Raw genomic sequence first — 20,109 nt, 5'->3', positions numbered from 1 at the left:
CATCCAGGGGTCACTCTGGATTGTCCATAGTCAATTCTTCTGAAGGACGCTGCCATCTTACAGATGTTCTCTTGTATGGTCAGCTGCTGCTCCATTCCTACAGTACTACTTCCATCAACTTCCTGAAATTCCATACTTGGTGCAAAATTTGTAGTTTCGCTTGTCAGTCCACTTGCTTTCCATTTGCATGGTTAAAAGTTGATAGCATGTGACAATCAGCCAGAGGCCGATTTGAGTGGGGATATGGTGTTTGAGAAGGAACTAATGTGTAACTGTTACAAGGCTGGCGTTTGCTCACTGCATGCACCTGGGGCCAGTGAGATTCAGATACTGAGTACTCAGAGGTCAGGGGTGTTCCCATTTTAAAGCAGGGAAAATGCTTTTGGCTTTTGACTCAGACTTACCCAAAGTCTGGCTGCCACTAAAGACAGCCATGGGCCAAGAGCCCTGGGTTCTTTCCTGGCATTTCTGGAGGTGCGAATAGGGATGGAGAAAGTAAAAGAGGCAGGTGGAGTAAGTGGAGAAGACTGAGTCAATGGTGAACCTAACTAAGGTCCAGTTATAACATCAGCAATGCTGGACCCTCTCTCTTAAAAGAGAAAGTGAAAAAACTGTCCTAAGGGTATCTCTGGTAGGGAGTGAGGGGTGGGGGGGTCGGGGGTGCGCACCCAGTCACCCAGTCATAGAACCAAGATGGATGCTGACCCTAGACTTAGCAGTTCATATGAATTAACTTAGTTTTGCAGCCATTCTGTAAACTGGGTGTTGTTATCATCATGCCATCATGAGAAAAGTGAGAATCAGAAATCAAGTGATAGGCCCAGAGCCACACAGCTGGGGAGGTCTCAGAGCCCAGATCTGAATTTTTTGATTTTACTATTGCCCTGCCTGGCCCTAAATCTACACACCCAGGCAGCTCTCTGGATGCAGTGCTAATCTGGCATTAGCTTCCCAGTGCCCCCCTGAGGGGTTTCTCTCCCCAGCTCAGCATGGTGGGTTAAAAAAAAAAAAATTGAAGTATAGTTGGTGTACAATGTTATCTTGGTTTCAAGTTATAACAAGGTGGTTCAAAAGTTACCCACATTATTAAATCCTCACTCCAGCTAGTACAGATACTACCTGTCAACATAGAAAAATATTACAGAACCATTGACTATATTCTCCATGCTGCACTTCCATCCCCAAGACTGGCTTATATTATGATTGAGATTTTGTGCATTTTTATCCATCCACACACCCGCCTCCACAGTGGGGTTTTGACTGAAGCTTGTGTTAATATTTCCCACACTTCAGCACTACCCTAGCCTGTACCTCTTTCACCACTTCTTGCCATCAGCACAGAGCATTTTTTCTTTAAATCATTTCACTTTTTAGGATGTATTTGTATTCTAGGGAAGACAGGAAATCTGTTTCAGTTGCTGTAAAGAGAAGACGATCATAAAAATTCATATGTAAGCCATGGTATTGAAATCCAGCTAGAAACTTTCTCGTTGTTAAAAGGGACATAATTGTACACCTATGTCCATAGCAGCATTATTTACAATAGCCAAAATGTAGAAACAACTCAGGTGTCTGTTGGTGGATAAAAGGATAAATAAAATGTGGTCTATACACTCAAAGGAATATTAATTGAGCTTTAAAAAGGAAGGAAAATGTGATAGCACACTATGTCATGGATTGACATTATAGTAAGTGCAATAAGCCAGTCACAAAGGACAGATATTGTGGTTTCATTTCTGTGAGGCTCCTAGAACAGTTAAATCTGTCACAGAGACAGAAAGTAGCATGGTAGGTACTAGGAACTGTGGGGAGCAGGGAGTAGGGAGTTACTGTTTAATGGGAACAGGGTTTCAGTTTGGGAGGATGGAAAAGTTCTAGTAATGGACGGTGATGATGGTTGCATAGAAATATGAATACACTTAGTTCACAGAACTGTACACTTCAAAATGGTTAAAAGGGTACATTTTATGTATATTTTTCCACAAAAAAATCATTAAATATAAGTTATTTTGTCTTCTATGTCGACATATGATTAAAGGTTAACATATGAAACCAAAAGGACACAAGTCAGGGTAGAGAGAGTTAGATACCACTTAGCTCTAGACACAATCTTCTCCTTGATGCAGCCAGGACTGAAAAAGATGGAAAGTAAATGACTTTTCCAAGGTGTGACTCATTTTATCCAATATCCTGTCAGGGTCCTCACCATCCTCTTGCTGATCACTAGGGTGAGTAGCCCCCTGTGGAGGGATACTTCATTAGGGATGGTGGGTGGCTTTCCCAGGGTCAGATGTAGGAGGTGACTTGCCCTCCTGCCTGCCTGGGGACTGAACAAGGGACTGACATGCCTCCTAAGGCTGAAGCATCTGGAGTGTTTTTTAGGGGAGCTGGCTGCTGAGTACCTTCCCAGAGGAGGCAGCACTCAAGCTGAACCCTGAGGGATGGAGAGGAGCCGGCATGCTGCTCAGGGTACATGTCACTGCTGGGACCACAGAGCAGGGAGGTAGGTGTGACTATGGCAAGCACATCTGGAGCTGGTTGGAAGTAGAGGCTAGACCATGAAGGCAATTGGGAGCCACTGCTGGCTCTTGAGGTGGGGGTATCTTGTCGATGAGTTCCAGGATCTAGAGAGTGGGCTAAGTAAAACCAGCTCCCCCAACTGAGGCAGGGCTTCATGAGGCTGGCACAGATCCAGAACGGAAAATAGAGGGGCTTGCGGGTAAGCAGGGCCTCCCCCTGAGCCTGAGAGCAGCCGTCTGGGGTCAGACAGCATGCGGAAGGCTGCTGGCTTTGCAGCCCTACAGATAGCCAGGAGACCTCAGAGAGGAAGGGCCTGGAGCTCAAGGTCTGGGTTGTGGTCATAGCAAACCAAAGTACAGACAAAGGCAAGGGCTTGCCCAAGTCACCCCACAGGAGTGTGGCTGAGGGGTCAGGGCCCAGGTGCACCAATATCCCTGCAAAGCCTTTGCACTGCACCCAGCAGGGGGCTAGATATGTGGACCTGTGCTTCCCCAGATCTCCCTGCCCTCCAAGGAGCAGCTCCCCGCCCCCTTCCTGAGCTACCTGGGGTCTGGGGTTGGGTTGATGTTCAATGGGCCCTGGGGTGGGGGCAGAGAGGAGGGAGACTGTGTTAGGACCTGCCTGCTTTGTCCCTGTTGCTATACCCCCATCTCATCCTGGGGAGCAGAAAGGTGCATTCCTGAGTCAGAGTTTTCCCAGGCTGTCTGGCTAGGGCCTGAGCAAGAGAGAGTACCCGGTCACCCCACCAACACAACGGCTGCTTCCCCTTTCCCTTAGGGTTCTGTGGAGGAAGTGGCTGGAGGACAGGCTTGTCTAGGCCTCTGGCTCAGAACTGGTCTTCTAGACCCACAATTTGGGCCATGTTTTCTGAGCTCTGCCCTCAGCAAGGCCCTTCCCCAGAGAGCTCTGCACTGGGTAACTCCGGGCCAGGCCCTTGTCCTCTCCAGGCCTCAGGCTACCCCTCTGTGAAGCATGGGGGCTTTCTGGGGCACTTCTGGTGGCTTTGCAGTACCTTATATAAGCCCCGCACTCCCCCAGGAGGTGCTGCTCTCATTATCTCCAGTTTACAGATGGGAAACCAGGGGTCAGAGAGTTTCCATCACTTGCTCAGTCACCCAGCCGGTAAATGATACTCGAGCCCTGCAGCCTGACTCAGCCCTTGCCTGAGGGCCTTGCCAACATCAACCTCATTGATTGTGGTCCAGGGTTCATACTCCCTTTTCTACAGATGAGGAAACTGAAGCCCAGAGAGGTGGCGTCTCTTGCCCAGGGGTGCGGAAGTGAGGGGTCTTGAGCCCTGCAGCGTGCTGGGTTGGCTAGCCTTCCCCCTCTCCGTGCAACACCGAAACACTGCAAAGGAAGTGCTGGAGGCCCCAGGGATTGAGACCGGTGGGTAAGCTGGGCAAGCCATCTGCTCAGAGAAGACAAAAAGGCTGTTAATGGTGAAAGAAGTGAAGTGAGAGTGCGGTGTGCCAGCATGGTGTGAAGAGCGCAGGGAGAAGTGAAGACGTGCTGGTGTGGGGTGTGGGGAGGGGAGAGCCTGAGAGGCCGCCACAGCACAGAAGTTCCTGCCTTCTCCTTCTTCCTGCAGACAGCAGACACAGCAGAACAGCAGCAGCGGGCTTCACAGGTCAGCCCCTCTGGGCCTCTCCTCCCCACTCCCCCAGCTCTCTGTCCTTGTCCACAGGCTCCCCCATTCGCACTGGGCATGGCCCTGCCCAGGCCAGGGCAGGACTGGGGGCCTCCTCGGAGCAACAAGCGGGGGATCCACCTTCCTTCCCTTCACCCTTTCCTGGGCCTCTGGGGGCAGCTCTAAATCTCAGGGAATGTAGAAATCTTTGTTTCCAAAAAACGGGGAGGATTTAAATTAAGGAGTGGTTAGGCACTGGGTTCAAATCTTAGCTCCCCACATGTGGATGGGGCAAGTTATTAGATTTTTCTGGGCCTCGGTTTCCTCATCTGTAAAATGGGGTTAGTCTAGTAACCTGTACCTCAGGTGGCAGGGATGAGGGCCTGGCACAGAGTTTGTGCTGGGCAGATTGGAGCAGGTGCAGCTCCTCCCAGAGGCACCTGGACTGGAGCCTGGGGACAGTGTGTCTCAGGGAGAAGGCTCTGGCTCTGGCTCCATCAGGCTCCCTGTTGGGCTCTGGCATGTCCTCCCTTTCTCCGCCTGTAAAATGGGGCTAATAATAGCACCTGTCAGGGTTTTCTTCAGAGACCACAGGTTCATTCCTCAGTGAATGAGGCCAGAGGTGGCAGCTTCAAGCTGTGGTTGGCAGAAGTAGCTGGGGCTCTATTTGGGAGCCTGGCTGGTTCACAGGTCCTGGTGCTCTTGGGGAGATGATGGGCAGGGGGTGTGCATGGTCAGCTCTGAGGAGGGAGGCAGGGGTCCCCAAGTCTTGTGCTCAGATGTAGTCCTGGCTGGGTACTTTGGGTCAGAGCTCTAGACATGGGTCAGACTCTGATTCCCTGAAGTGAGGCTCATGGAAGTGGTTGTTTGAGTCTCTCTGCCTGGGAATTAAGTCTCCTTGGTCTCGTTTCACAGTTGAAAAAACTGGAAGTGCAGAGAAGTCAAGTTCCTTGCCCAATTTCATAGCCCAGGCACTGAGTACTGGAACTGGTTATCAAATTTGCATCTTCTGAAGGCTCCATTCTGTGCTCTGCATGCCTCCTCATCTGTCTATTGACCTAAACAGAGTCTCACTTGTCCACACAGCCATCTTTGGGAGGCTGCAGCACACGAGGTGAAGACAGCACTGGACCTGGCTTCTGGAGCCCAGGTTTTGAGTCCCAGCTTGACCACTGGCTGTAACCTTGGGAAAACTCTTGTGTGGTTTTCAGGTTCCCCACAATCAACTGGAGCTAACTTGGAAGTCAGGTGAGGGATTTCTGTTTCCCAGAGGGCCCCGAGTAACGAATTACAGGGTGAATGAGATGGGTGCAGGTGTGGGAGAATGGTGTGTGGTGACCTGTTTGGAGGGCTGAAGAGGGGTGTTGGAGGTCACAAGTGGAAGTGAAGATTGTGGTCTGCTCTTGGGAGCAGGGGTGGAAACCACAACTTCTATTTGGGGTGCTTGGAGGAGGTGTCACTTCTGCATTGTCCTTGATTTCTCCAGCTGCTGGTGAAGTTAGGCCCCTTTTCCCTCTGCAGATGGAGGAACCCAGCCTTATGCTCCAAACCCTGGAGGTCAAGCCACACGGCTGTCTGGGCTTCAGTTTCCCCATTCATACAGTGAGGGGTGGACAGGATGACCTGAGGTCTTTCTGCACTATCAGGTCCTCGGGTTTCTCTCCTGAAATGTTTCAAATGGTTTCCTTCAGCAGATCCTTTGTCTCCCCAAACCTTTTCCCTCAACTCTTCTCTGAAGTTCTGAGAGGGTAAGTGAATTGCCCAAGGTAACACAGCCAGATAAATAACCAAGTAGCCCAATAAATAAGAACCCAGCACTCCATGAGTCCAAAATCTCTATTCTCTTTTAAAATGACCACATTCATTAATCAGTAGTATTAACACAAAAGGATGACCACTTGGAAAAAAAATCACCTCCAAATCTCATACTATACTCCAGGGTCAATGCAGATGGATTAAGATTCCAGTGTAAAAACTGAAACCTTAAAGGTACTAGAAGAAACTTAGGGGATGTCCTTCATAACACTGGCATAGGGAAGGCCTTTCGAGCTATGTCTCAAAATCCAGAAGCCAAAAGAGAAAATCATGATACTTTTCATCACACAAAAATTATAAATAGAAAAAAGATTTCTACATGGTGAAAAGACTATACATAGTGTTAAAAGGCAAATGGCTAACTGGGAAAAGACATCTGCAATTCATATAATAGACAAAGAGCTAATTTTCCTATTATGCAAAAAGTTTCTAGAAGTTCACAAGGAAAAATCTAACCCAATATAAAAATGGGCAGATGACGAACTTGCACATGTGGGAAATGAGGTAAGTACAGCTGCACTGTTTGTAAGGGCAAAAGACTGGAACCAGCACAAATGGCTGCTAACCAGGAACTGGTTGGGTAAATTATGGTTCATCCCTACAACATCTGATTATGCGTGCAGTAGTCAAAGAAAAAGTAGAAGCTGTAGGCACTGTTATGGAAAGTTCTCCAAGACATATTTTCAAGTGAAAAAAGCAAAGTGCAGGACAGTATGTAGATTGTGCCACTTTTTTTTTTTTAATAAAATGGGGGAAATCATACTTGCTGATATTTGTATGAAGAAACTCTGGAAGATACACAAAACTTTAACACCAAGGTTGCCTGGGGGTGACTGATTGGGAACTGAGTGGTCAGGAGACACATGAGGCAGAGATACTGTACATTTTATTCCTTTTTTGTATTTATTTATTGTTCATATTTGAAAGACGTAAAATCTAAGTTATCTGAAGAGTAAATCAAAACTGAGACATGTGTAACTATAATGTGTGGGTAATTTTAGAAAATAAGTCCAGAATCTCACAGCCCAGAAGTGATTACTTCTTATGCCTTGATGGGTATCTTCCAGATTTTTATATATAAAAAATAGGATTTTTTACAAGGATTGGATTACATTGTTTTGCAACATGTTTTTTGTTTTTCCTAAGTAATACGGCACCATGATTTTTTTCAAAATGATAGTCATTTAGAACACACACCAAAAAATCTTAATCATTAAAAAACCTGTTTTTCTACTGTGAGGGCAATACATGTTTGTTGTAGAAAGCTCAAACAATTACAGAATACACAAGAAAGTAACACCCCCTCCCCCACAACCTTTGGCAACCACTCATTTATTCTCCATCTCTATAATTTTATTATTTCAAGAATGTTATATAAATCAGATCATACAGTATGCAACATTTTGAGATTGCTTTTTGTGCTCAGCAGAATTCCCTTGAGACCCATCCAAGTGGTGTGTATCAATAGTTTTTTTTTATTGCTTAATTGTATTTCACAGTAAGTATGTTCCCCAGTTTAACTGTTCACTCATTGAGGTACATTGGGATTGTTTCTAATTTGGGGCTATTGCAAGCAAAGCTGCTATGAAGTCTGTATACAGGCCTTTGTGTGAACATGAGTTTTTATTTCTCCGGGATAAATGCCCAAGAGTGCGACTGCTGGGTCATGTGGTAGGTGCAGGTTTCGTTTGATAAGAAATAGCTAAACTCTTTTGCAGGGCATTACTGAACTGCAATTTATTTAACTATTTATGAACTATTCTTCTACTGATAGATCCTTGCATAGTAAATAGTACCTTCACCTCTCCTCTGGTGGCATTTCCTTTACCCTAGGTCTGATGATTTACACCCTCATTTTGTTGGCGCACATCCTCCAGCAGCTTCCTGAAAGAGGGTATTTGTTTTAAAATACCTAGTGATCCCTGGGTGGGCATTCATCTCCAAGAGTGGGCCACTAAAAGCTAAATTGCTTGGCAGGACTCGGTAACTGGTGAACCTGCACAATAAATATTGTCCTGGCCATTTCAGTGAGGAACACTAAAACATCAGTAGCTACAGGATGTTGTTCTTGAAGTGGCCAGTTCTTCAGAGAAGAAGTCTCTCCCCCCTTGGAGCATCCTCACCGAGCTTCTGCCACCTTCTGGAAGCTGGTAGAGGAGGAGGTGGGGAGCGTTAAGGCTTAATTTTTCTATATCCGATGGGCACCCCACCCTTCCCCTCAGATTCTCCATGGTGCATGGTCTCCAGGGAATGAACTTTATGCTGGGGTGAGGTTGAGGATGGTAGGGTCATAAGGAATGGCCCTGAACACCCCAGATGGCAGAGATCTGGGGACCCAGATGATCATTTTAAAGGCTTCCAACCAAGAATCCCCCATTTTTAGGCTCACTCTTCATCCCCACTTCAGAGGTTCCCAATGCCTTCAGTTCTTAGGTGCTCCTAGGTTGTGAGGCTGAGACTAGCTGACCACTCCACACCTCTCTCCCCACTGCAGGCACTTGGGTTCAACTTTTTATGATCCACAACATTTATCACCAGGTGGCCACCTGTATTGTAGCCTCCAAAGTTTTGCTGACAGCTCTTGTCGGCTGTTGTCCTCTTTCCCATTGTCTGTCTGTGTGGATTTGTGCCTGTTTTATTCATTCACTTTCATTTTAGTGGAGTTTCAGGGGAATAGATATAAATTTGCTGTATCTAAGCTCAAGTTTATTTAAAGAAAAATGAGGCCAGAGAGGAACAGATCCTTGCCCCAGGTCATGTGGTGAGTTAATGACAGGGCTGGACAGGTTACATGTTGCTTATTCCCAAGCCACCTCCCGCTGGGTGAGGTCAGGGTCCTGGAGAAGCCCCCAGAGAGACTCTTTTTTGGGAGGGGTTAGTGACTCAGGTAGAGCTGCTAATGGCAGGCATTACTAAACAGTCAAGGATTCTGCAGTCATAGACACCTGGCTTCAGAGAGCCTCAAGCAAAGTACCACCACTTGCTTTCTGGGCTCCGTTTCCCTATCTGTGAAATGCAGTAGCGAGGACCACAAAGATGCTGATGTCCTATCCATGGGACATGCCGGACTCCTAGATGCTAGAGGCTGTTCTTTTGCCATGGTGATGACAGCACTTGCCTTTTCCAGGGCGGGAGCCGGTTCTTGGAGGAGACGGGGCACAGGACATGGATCACCGTGGGGCCCTTTTCTTCTGCCTGTGCCTCATGACTTCTCACAGTGTGACAGTGGGTAAGAGGGCTCTGTGGAGCTGGGGGATGTGGGTGCAAACCTAGTCCAGGCCCCTGGCTGCCCTGTGAGAGAGGGAGGCCTCAAACCAAGGGAATTTGAAAAGGGGCTCTTAGGCCTCCTGGGGTGACCTGATGTCTCAGGCTAGTGTGGAAGGCCCAGAGGCTGCTGCGGACAAAGGCTGGGCTGGAGGTCTGACTTGCTCCCCACAGAGGCATCCCAAGACCTCCTGCGCTGGATGGAGGAAATGGAGATGGCCACCCAGAAGCGGAGCTTGACTCCTCCCGTTGCTGAGTGAGTTGGGTGTCTGTCCTCACCCACCTAGAGTCAGCTCTGCCTCCCACCCCCAGCTTGCACTGGTCCAGGGTTGTCCAGTGTAGGCCATTAATTCATTTATTCAACACACACTTACTGAGTAGCTACTGTGTACCTGGCACTAGACTCTGGAGATGCAGGATATGTCCCTGCTCTCATCAGGTTTCCTGTTTGGCTGGGGGCTCATAACCCCGGATGCCATGAAACCAGATGAAGAATTGCAGGATCTTTGTGCTTTTCTGGGGAGGGTCTCCAAGACTTGGGCCAGACTGTCCAGGGTCTGTGACCCAAAGGCAGAACAGCTCTGGGTGGGAGGTCAATGCTGATGTCTGGCCAGGGAGCACAGGGACCATGGAGTACTTCACTCATTCAGTGCGAAGTGGCCAGGGAAGGCTTCCCAGAGGAGGTTTCAGCAAACTGGGACCTGAATAAGAGTTAATCTGGAGAAACAGGGGAGTGGGGTGGGGAGTAGGAGTGTGCCAGGGACATCGTGTGTGCAACAGTCTGGAGGTGGGAGTGCCAGGGTGTGGGGTCGGGGAGGCCCCGGCCCTCCAGGCCATCTCGAGCCTCCCGCAGCCCGGCCCGCACTCCAGGCTCTGGCCATCTCTCTTGCCTTCAGGCTCATGCGTGGCCTGGAGTGGAGGCTGCTGAATGCCAGCTTCCCGGGCTACAACCTCACCTTGCAGACACACACCATCCAGACCCTGGCTTTCAAGCTGGGCTGCGACTTCCCCGGCCTCTCGCTGAGCAGCACCACTCTGAGGCCGATGCCCCAGGTCAGAGGCAGCAGGGGATGGGGGTGGCCAGTGCCTCCACTCCAGAAATCCTCCTGGGCCTTAAGGTCTAGACTTGTCCCCCACACCAATCTGGGCTCTGCTCTAAGAGCTGTGAGCTGCCTCCTCTGTAAAACAAGGGCTGGTGTTCCTCATGTGAATGACAGAAAGAAGGGTGCTCTGGGCCTCAAGGGCAGCACCCACGTCCTGCTTTTGCAGGTCCCTGGGGGAGGCAGCAGTGGGAGAGGCCAGGGAACTGGGCTCCTTTGAGGACACTGGGGTGATTCCTGCAAGCCTGGGTGCTGGGGCCTGAGAAGTTCCGTCCTCAGGGGTCCCAGCTGGGTCAGGAAGTAACCCAAATTCAAAACCTAAGCAGCCTGGAGGGGAGGCCTGGGATCTTGGGAAGTTTGGGAGGAGGTGCAGCTTGGGTGGAGGGGGTCTGTATGTGGAGGCTCCAGGGGAGGAAACGCCCAGGTTAAGGCTGGGAAGGCTTCCCGGGGAGTGGGGGCAACTGGAAGTCTTGGAGCCGGGTTCGGAGGCCCTGGACACCAGGCTCAGCGTGTTCCAGGCCCTCCGCAGGTGCGGGCTGGGCACGCCATGCAGTTTCCCGCTGAGCTCACTCAGGACGCCTGCAGGACTGGCCCCAAAGAGCTGCGACTCATCTGCATCTACCTCTTCACAGACCACTTCTTCCAGGTCAGTGCCACAAGCCAGGCAGGGGGGTGCCGGCCCCTTCCCAGGGGCACCGCAGGCTTTCATGCCACTCTCTGGCCTCTGGGCGGCGACCAGCACCAAGTGGGGCCAGCCTACTGTTCAGGCCAGCCATTGCCCCCTCTGGGTCTCAGTTTCAGCAGAATGGTGGGAGGCACAATGACAAATAAGCCCTAAGAAACCTGCTCTGTGTATGCCTGTTCCATGGTGGGAGACAGGAAGGTCACAGCATCCTTGTCCTCAGAGAGCTCCCGAGCTCGACAATTAGACAGGGACCTTAGGGAGTTCATTTTAGCTCAGGAGGATCACAGCCATAGGGATCCAAAGCGATGAGTGAGTCAGGGTGGGGTTGGGGTGGTTCCCAGTGAGCAGACCAGGGCGACTTCTGGAGAAGGTGCCTCCTAACCTTGGCTTTGAGAGTGAGTTAGGAGAGTGGTGAGGTGGGAGCTCTGAGGCCGGAACACATTCAACGCATGGAGAGTGGAGGGGGGCTGCGGGGAGGGGACGGCACGTGCACAGGCTGGGAGGCTGGCCCGACCCTGCACACATGAGAGGCATGCTGCTGGCTCCCGCCCAGGAAGGAGGGGCTGGAGCAGGGGGGCTCTCAGGCCTCATCCAGGGTCTGCTCACGTCCCCTCCAGTCACCCCTTTTTCTGCTGTCCTTCCAGAATACCAACTCACCTCTGCTCAATAATTATGTCCTGGGAGCCCAGCTGGGTCATGGGCACGTGAACAACCTCAGGGAGCCGGTCAACATCAGCTTCTGGCACAACCAAAGCCTGGTACCTCTGGGGATGCCCCCATTTCTGTCTCACCTCTGCCCCTTTGTGGCTCTCCTGTTGAAACTAAGCCCAAAACTGTGGAAACATCTTGGAGACAAATTGTTTTAAATCCATCACTCTTTGAAAATTCCATCAAAGAAATAAGAGAGAGAAGCTTTTCCTCACTGCATTAGTCAGGATTCTTTTTGAGTTACAAGTGATACAGAACCATCCCAAGCTAGCTTAAGCACAGAAGGGGACTTACTGGCTTATGTACACGAAGTGTCCAGTGTTCCCCAGCTTCAGGCATGGCAGGATCCAGGAGCTGATACAATGACATCATGGCTCAGTCTCTTTCCATCTCTCAGTAATGGCTTCCTGCCTCGACTACTTCACTCTGTGACAAGGTGGTGGCTGAAGTGCTGGACTTACTCTCTTCCCTGTGGGCTTTCCTCAGTATTTATCATGGTGCTGTCTGTGTCATTTCCCCCCACCTCCACCCCATGGTTTGGTGTCAGGGATGTCTGTGGATGGGACTCTGCCCCACTGGGCATGGGTCTGCACCATCATTGTTCCCTACAGAGAGGAGGGGGAAGGGGACAGTTGATCACAGACCACGTACTCTGTAAGCCAGAGCTGGGCACTCAGGATTCCTTATTGCCTTTACTTTTTCCACCCTTCTTGAGACTTGGGTATAAATGATTGCATTTTGCAAATGAATAAACTGAAGCTCAGAGAAGCTCATCAGCTTGCCCAGGTCACTCTGAGAGTCCATAGTGGAGGTAGTGCTGTGATCTGGGCCTGTCTGATGCCAAAGTCCAGGCAGTATCTGGCACAATCTTGACAAGAGTGCAGTTGAATCACCTTTGACCCTCAGAATTTCCAGACCCTGACCCACAGCCCTCCCCTGGAGCCCTGGCACACACCCAACTCCCGCATCTCCCCTTAGGAAGGCTACACGGCAACCTGTGTCTTCTGGAAGGAGGGAGCCAGCCAGCACCACTGGGGGGTCTGGAGCCCTGAGGGCTGTCGCACAGAGCAGCCCTCACCTTTCCAGGTGCTCTGCCGCTGCCACCACCTCAGCTACTTTGCTGTTCTCATGGTATGTGTGCGTCCAGCCTGAATGAGGGCCCTGTATCTAGGACAGAGGAGCAAGTTGAAGGAGGTTGCAAGCGACAAAAAATCCAACTTAAATGGGCTTAAAGAAGAAATAAAAAAACTGTGGGCTCATTTTCCTGAAAAGGCTGGGTTAGCCTTCAGGCATGGTTTGATCCAGGTACTCAATATCATCAAGACAGGACTTTACCTCTGTCTTTCAACTGTGCTTGCTTTGTGCGGGCCTAGCCTTCCGACAGATCTCTCCATGGGCTAATAATATGGGTGCCAGCAGCTCCAGGCTCATGTCCTACCAGTTTGCAGACCAGTGGAGTAAGAGCTTCTCTCATTCAATTCTGCCAGCTAAAGTCTTGGGACTGAGTCCCACTAGCCTACAGTGTGTCACATGCCCATCCCTTAACCAATCTCTGTGGGCAGGGGGAGGGAAGGCTCTTGATAGGCTGGACCTCATGCACCTGTCCACAAATAGGGGGAGAAACGGTGGGTCCACCCATGTGCATAGATAGGGAGGGAGGAGAAGTTCTCATAGAGGAGGAGAGATCTCATAGATATTATAGAGAAAGGGGAGATAGGAGTTGACTTGGGAGGAGGGGGGAGCAGGCAGAAGCCACTGTATCTGCCAGGGGTGCAAACCAGGACCACGGAGGGTTTGTGGGGGAGGAAGGCTTGGAGCTGAGGTCCTTCTTAGGTCCCTCTGAGCATGGGGAGGGCATTTCCATGCTTCTGGCCTGTGGCCCTTCTTCCCTCCCACAGCAACTGTCCCCAGCCCCAGTCCCCGCAGAGTTGCTGGCACCTCTAACATACATCTCCCTGGTGGGCTGCAGCATCTCTATCGTGGCCTCACTGCTCACTATCCTGCGGCACTTCCAAGCGAGGTAATCCCCTGCCTCAGTGCTGGGTCTGCCCATCAGCGCTGCTCAGATCCCCCCCTTCTTTCCCAATTGCTCTTCCAGGGTAGGGTGGAATTCTCCTTGGGGCAGAGGCTGGGAGGCAGGATACCATCCCCTCAGTGTGGCAGCTGTTGGATCTGTACCCTCTCTTGACCTTAGTGTCCCCATCATTGTCTATGTATGAGCCCGGGGGTGGTGCTGCCTAGGTGATGTCCCCAGGCCACAGAGGGCCGTGCTTCTACCTGCAGGAAGCAGAGCGACTCCTTGACAACCATCCACATGAACCAGCATGCCTCTGCGCTGCTGCTGAACGTCACCTTCCTGCTGAGCCCGAGGCTGGCCGTGGCCTCCGTGCCTGGGTCAGCGTGCACAGTGCTGGCTGCCGTCCTGCACTTTGCGCTGCTCAGCTGCCTCACCTGGATGGCCATTGAAGGCTTCAACCTCTACCTGCTCCTTGGGCGTGTCTACAACATCCACTTCCACCGATACCTGCTCAAGCTCTGTGCAGCGGGCTGGGGTGAGCAGAGCCCCCCGCCCTCTTGTTTCCTCAGACTCCAGAGAGGACATCTAGCCCCCCCTGTCCTCCCCTTTCTCCTCTTCCTCACCAGCGGCCATCATCCCTATCAACGCCACCACTACTTTTTACATTACTATTCTTTTCACCATTTCTACCTCCAACACCTTCATTGCCACCTCCACATCGATCACCACCACCATCACCTCCATCACCTCTACCTCCAATACTGCCTTGACTTCCATCACCTCCACATCCATCACGTCCATCACCTCCATCATCTCCACCTCCATCACTGCCATTAACACCATCACCTCTACCATCTCCACCTCCATCACCAGCACCTTCAACACCATCACCACTGCCATCACCTCCAGTACCTCCTTTACCTCCATCACCATCACTGCCACCCCCATCACCTCCATCACCTCCACCTCCAATACCACCATCACCTCCACCACCACCTCCATGGTCACCACCATCACATTCTCATCTTTATCACTGTCTCTGGTGCCACCACCACGGGCACGTCTATTGCCATCTTAGCCCCTCTCTTTATTATCCCTGCCTCCTCACCAGTTCCCAAACCCCCTCTCTCATTAATTCCCAGCCACCACATCCCAGTGCGACCACTACTGCCATTATCACCCCACCCTAGTGCCCTCTCTAATATCACCTTGGAAAACAACCTCCTCTAAGATTGTCACACTAATTTCTCTGAAGCTGGGCCATGTGGCAGGAGCTGGAGGCTCAGAGCAGTCTCTTTCCCTGCCACCTGCCCAGTGGAATTCTGTTTTAGCAGCCCCAGGTGCCCGTGACCAACCCCTTTTGGGGGCACCTGACAGATGCTGGGCCTCTGTGTCACCCCTCAGGGCTTCCAGCCCTCCTGGTGCTGTTCCTCCTTGCTGTCAAGAGCTCAGCGTATGGACCTTACATGATCCCAGTCTCCGACAGCCAGGACGATGGCGCAGGCTTCCAGAACATGTCCATGTGAGTGCCCTCAGGGCTGTGGCAGGCTGCCTTTGGCAGAAGGGCCATGTGGCCTGAGGCTCTGACAGGATGTGCTGTCGGCAGGGCACTGGCTGTGGGACAAGGAGGGGGCTGGTGCTTAAACAGGAGGTGCGTTCCAGGGGGCTTGCCACACCCCCTCTGCGGGATCCCTGAGTCCCCTCCAGGGGCAGGCCCATGTTCTAGGCCAGCTAATAGGAAGCCCTGGGACGGACTCTGATGCCCTCTCTTGGGCCTTCAAGGCCAAGGCAGCGGGGCCTCCACCTCCTGGCAATACACAGCTGTCAGCCCAGGCCCCCTCCAGCTCCCAGGCTGGAGCTCAGCCTGTGCCTGACTGCACTCCCTCCCACCCCGTGCTCCACTACTCAGGGTCCTGCTCCTCCCGACCTGTGCCTGGCATGGCACTGCCAGCCCTCAAGTCCCCGGAGTCAGAGGAGGGAGCTCTGTGTGGATTGGGACACCCCAGCCAGGGACCAGGCTCAGTGGGTGTTGGGGGGGCAGGGTTCTGGGGGCCTGGGGGACAGACTCTGCTGCTGCTTCTTGTGCTCAGGACATTAACGTTTACCTTGTTAAGAAAAGTTTCCAACAGCTAACATAGAGAGGATAGCTTAATAAAGCCCTGTAACCCCATGACCAGCAGCTGGCCATTTAGCCTTTTTACCTTTCCTGGCTGATGCAAGCTCAGGACCTCTGAGGGCTGTTTCATCCTCACACCAAGGGGTAGGTCCTTCTGTCATCAGCCCTTGCACTGGGGAAGCTGAGGCACAGGCAGCTAAAGAACTCTGCCCAACAGGAGCCAACAGAGCCTGGCACCCACCACTGCCCTTCCCGGCTCCAGGAGGTGAGGGCTCTGGGCGCAGACTGGAGGGCAGGTGGGGTTGATTCCTCTCGCTGTGAGGTCAGGTTGGTTTCTCAGAGGAGTGCGATTAAGTATTTTATTATACAATATGAGATGCAGGCCTGACTTGGCAGTGGCATGCTCACAGGACGGGAGCACCCCAGCACAGGGTCGCCGGAGAGCCCCCACCCAGCTGCCCCTGAGCCTTCCTGACCTCTCCCTCCTGCTCTCACCCTGTGTTTGTGACTTTTTGTCTCATACATTTACAAAACCTAGAACACAAGCAGTAATTAAAAAAACGACAGGACACTGGGTTAACAGGCTGTGTCAGAGCTGTCCCCGCTGGACCGTCATGTAACAGTGACAAGGTGTGACCCATGGCCACATGCAACCGCTTGCATGAATCCCCAAGGTAATGTTCAAGGACCCTTGTGACTGCAGTGGCAGAAGCCCATGACGGGAGCCCAAGCAGGCGACCCTGACAGTTAGGGACAGTGGCTCTGGGCTCAGACCACAGGGCTTCAAGTGCCTCCTGTGCTCTTACTAGTGTGTGTTCCTAAGCCAGAGCCTCAGTTTCCTCATCTGTAGGGTGGGAATGATTATGCGCCTGCTTCATAGGGTCATCCTGAGGGTGGAATGCCTAACCAGTGGAAAGCATGTGACATGGTGTCTGGGTAAAAGGCACACCTGTTTTGAAGGAATCTTGGGAGACAGAGGCTTGAAGGCCTCAGGGAGGGTCTAGGAGCAGGGCTGGGGCCACTGTCAGGCCTCTTTCTGACTCTTTCCTTGGCTCTCGGTGTTTTCCTGCTGCTCACTCTGCCCCTCGGTGCTCACGTGGAGAGTGCCCCCCACCAGGCTGCGAGCTGCGAGCTGCAGCAGCTCACTCAGGGCTCAGAGCTGGCCTGCTGGCCCCATCTAGGTGGGGCCAGGTCCCGGGCAGGGCATCCCATTGCACAGAGGTGGTGATGAAGAAGTTTCCAGGGAAGGGGGCTGGCCAATGATCCAGTGGATTATCAGACAAGTTGATAGCTGGCCTGGCAGTGGAAGGGGAGAGGTTGGCCATAGCAAGGAGGCAGGGGAGAGTTTTCAGTTGGGTAAGGTCATGAAGGCACGAGAGAGACCGGCGTGGCTGGACAGGAGAGCATGGGGGGCTTCAGAGAGTGGGGCAAGTTGGCAGGTGGGTCCTATTGTGGGGGCTTGGCTGAAAAACCAGGCCCAGGACTTCACCGCAGTGGGTCTGAGGCCGAGACCATGGTGTCTCCCCAGTCTCGGAAGCCACACCAAGCTGGGCACTCCCCACCCCTGCAGGTGCTGGGTGCGGAGCCGCTGGGTGCACACTGCCTTGGTCATGGGCTATGGTGGCCTCATGTCCCTCTTCAACTTGGTGGTGCTGGCCTGGGCGCTGCGGACCCTGAGTAGACTTCGGGCGCAGGAGAAGGCACTGCGTGCCCGGGCCTGCCGGGATGCCGTCACCGTGCTGGGCCTCACCGTGCTGCTTGGCACCACCTGGGCCTTGGCCTTCTTCTCCTTTGGTGTCTTCCTGCTGCCCCAGCTCTTCCTCTTCACCATCTTCAACTCATTCTACGGTACGGCCTGTGGGCGGCGTGGAGGAACCTCGGGGTGGGGGTTGGTGGTGAGCCATTAGTAGCTATTTACTGCTAAGGGCTTCCGGTCAGTGGGGTGAGGCAGGGCCCCGTCCAGGCTGGTTTGGGACTACACTGCCCACAGGTAGCATGTCACCTTCCAATTTGCTCGAGGTGACTGGGTCCTCCAGCTCCTATGCTCTGTCCCTTCTGGCCGCCAACAGTAGGGGAGTCTGAGAATTACTCGTGCGCCTCTGGGAGGCCCAGGTCACCTGAGCCAAGGAGGTCCCTAAGTCCTGGGTGGGCCCTGTGCTCCTGATGTGTGCCCACTGACCAGACTTCCTCCTGCAGGTTTCTTCCTCTTCCTGTGGTTCTGCTCCCAGAGGTGCCACTCGGAGGCGGAGGTGGAGGCGGAGGTGGAGGCCTTCAGCACCTCCCAGACCATGCTGTAGCCTGGACCTCCTGGCCCAGAGCCTCCAGCCTTTCTGTCGGCCTGCAGCCCGTGGCCCCAGCTTCTCCCAGAGAAGGTGGCAGGCCAGGTGCTGGCCACCAGAGGCCACTGCTCCCTCCAGGGAGGCTTTTACCCCTCCATGGCTTTGCCAGGCCCAGAGGGCAGGTGCTGCTCCGTCTCCCCTGGCTTTCTGAACCAGAGTAGTTCCAGCCCCACTGCGGGGCAGCAAACTTTTCCCTGGTGCCTGGACCTGTCTGGCCAGGCCTGTGGGCAGTGCACTAGTCTGGGAGTCAGGAGGGCACATTTTAAGCCAGGCTGTTTTACTTTATGACCTTGGGTCTGTCATTGCTCCCTGACCTTCGGTGTCCACATCTGTGACTCGGGGCAGACAGCTCCAGGCCAGCCTAGCCCAAGAGTTTTGTGAAACTGAGTAAGACAGTGGAGAAACAGTCATAGGGGGCCCTTTACCTCAACTTTCCTGCTGTAAGTGGGGTCCTGGCTAGCCTGCCGTAGAAGCTCCTGCTGGGCCCTGCCACCTTCCTCCTGGGGAGGGTCTGACCACTTCCTGCGTGGGTACCAGCCCAGGGCTTAGAGACCCACTCCGTGTCTGAGCCTCACCAGCCCATTCCTGAGGGCATTTTTTCTTTAACACCACCCCCACCCCTGGCCAAATTACGATATGACCCTAACTCCAAATCCACCCTTAGCAAAGACCAGAAAGTTCAGTCCTTCCTGGATGCTCCTCCTCTCGTGCTCCCAAGATGACCCCCACAGGCCATTTAGACCGTGGCCGGGGCCGTAGGGCTTCCTGGCGGTACAAGGGGAGTGCCTCTTTCCCCTCCACCTGAGCCAGCTCCGTCCCAGTGGCCTGGCTATTTGATGATTGCGTAGGATTGCAGTTCCCCTGATAGCAGTGAGGGTGTGGGTTCTAAATCCAGGCTCGGGCCACTGTTGGAGAGAATCACCATTGTCGTTGACGTGTGGGTCAGACCAAGTGGGAGATGACTCATGAAGCCAGAGCCCTTCCCAGGCTGCACAGCAGGGAGCGCTGTTGGCCTATGCTGGGAAACCACTGGTTACAAAACCGCACCTGGAAATGCTGTGGTCACCTGTCTGCGGACGTGACACACCAGGTGGAGAGGCCCTGCCTCCAGGACTGTGCCTGCTGAGTGACCAGGAGGAATTCTAGGGCCATTTCTCTCTTTCCCAGCGCAGCTGCCCACTCTGGCTCTTGGGGTCTTATGCTGTGTGCATATCTGGCACCAGAGTGGGGGGCTGAGAGAGGCTCTAGAGCCCTGTTCAGAGCCATCAGGCAGATTTAATGACTTTGATGGGCACAGGGAGGCAATTGAAGCCTGGTCCCTTTTCTCCCAGGGGAATCCTCCGCCCTCTGTTTATTTCTTGACGCAAATAGCCATTCACTAGGTGGTGAGTGGGGCAGGTGCTGGAGCCAGACTGCCTGGGCTCAGATGCCAGCTCAGCCACTTGCTAGCTGTGTGGATGTGGACAAGCCATTCAACCTCTCTGTGCCTTAGTTTTCCCATCTGTGAAATAGGGGTAATAGCAATACTTATTTTGAAGATGTAATAAAATAATCCATATAAAGGGGCTTAGCACAGAGTAAGTGCTCAATAAATGGTTATTATTGTTATCATTTTTTTGGCTATTATTATTAGCAGTGTGAACTGAGTCTCAAAGGCCAACTGGTCTAAGCCCTAGGCCTAGCTCTTTGCTGGGCACATGATCCTCAACTGTGTCACCTCCTCCCCCACTTCCTCAGAGGGGTGGTCTGTGCTCTGGCCTTGTTGGCCTTTTGCCATTTTAGGAATATTCCCCACTTAGTGCAGCTTCCATATTGCTGTCACACATCTTGCCAACCCACAACTCCTCAGCCCTCATCTATTTAAATTCCTGGTGGCTCATTTGTCACATCTTCTATGAAATCTCTCCAGTTGCCC

The 20,109-nt window shown here is 52.5% G+C and overlaps 1 protein-coding gene across 1 annotated transcript; it reads left to right on the top strand.

Moving 5' to 3' along the window:
- Nucleotides 1–4,034: 4,034 nt before the first annotated feature.
- On the top strand, nucleotides 4,035–19,780 carry LOC118910202 (adhesion G-protein coupled receptor G5). The gene is made up of 13 exons (XM_036881139.2): nucleotides 4,035–4,150; nucleotides 5,237–5,398; nucleotides 9,093–9,194; nucleotides 9,404–9,485; nucleotides 10,126–10,282; nucleotides 10,859–10,975; nucleotides 11,659–11,772; nucleotides 12,701–12,853; nucleotides 13,621–13,742; nucleotides 14,006–14,274; nucleotides 15,144–15,261; nucleotides 17,426–17,703; nucleotides 18,052–19,780. Exons 3-13 carry the CDS (start codon nucleotides 9,131–9,133, stop codon nucleotides 18,150–18,152), a joined length of 1,575 nt encoding a protein of 524 aa, XP_036737034.2. The 5' UTR covers nucleotides 4,035–4,150; nucleotides 5,237–5,398; nucleotides 9,093–9,130; the 3' UTR covers nucleotides 18,153–19,780.
- The last annotated feature ends 329 nt before the right edge of the window (nucleotides 19,781–20,109 follow it).

The sequence above is a fragment of the Manis pentadactyla genome, chromosome 15, assembly GCF_030020395.1.
Source record: "Manis pentadactyla isolate mManPen7 chromosome 15, mManPen7.hap1, whole genome shotgun sequence".
NCBI lineage: Eukaryota > Metazoa > Chordata > Mammalia > Pholidota > Manidae > Manis > Manis pentadactyla.
The sequence above is the reverse complement of the archived record's forward strand: the minus strand, read 5'-3'. Positions and strand labels throughout refer to the sequence as shown.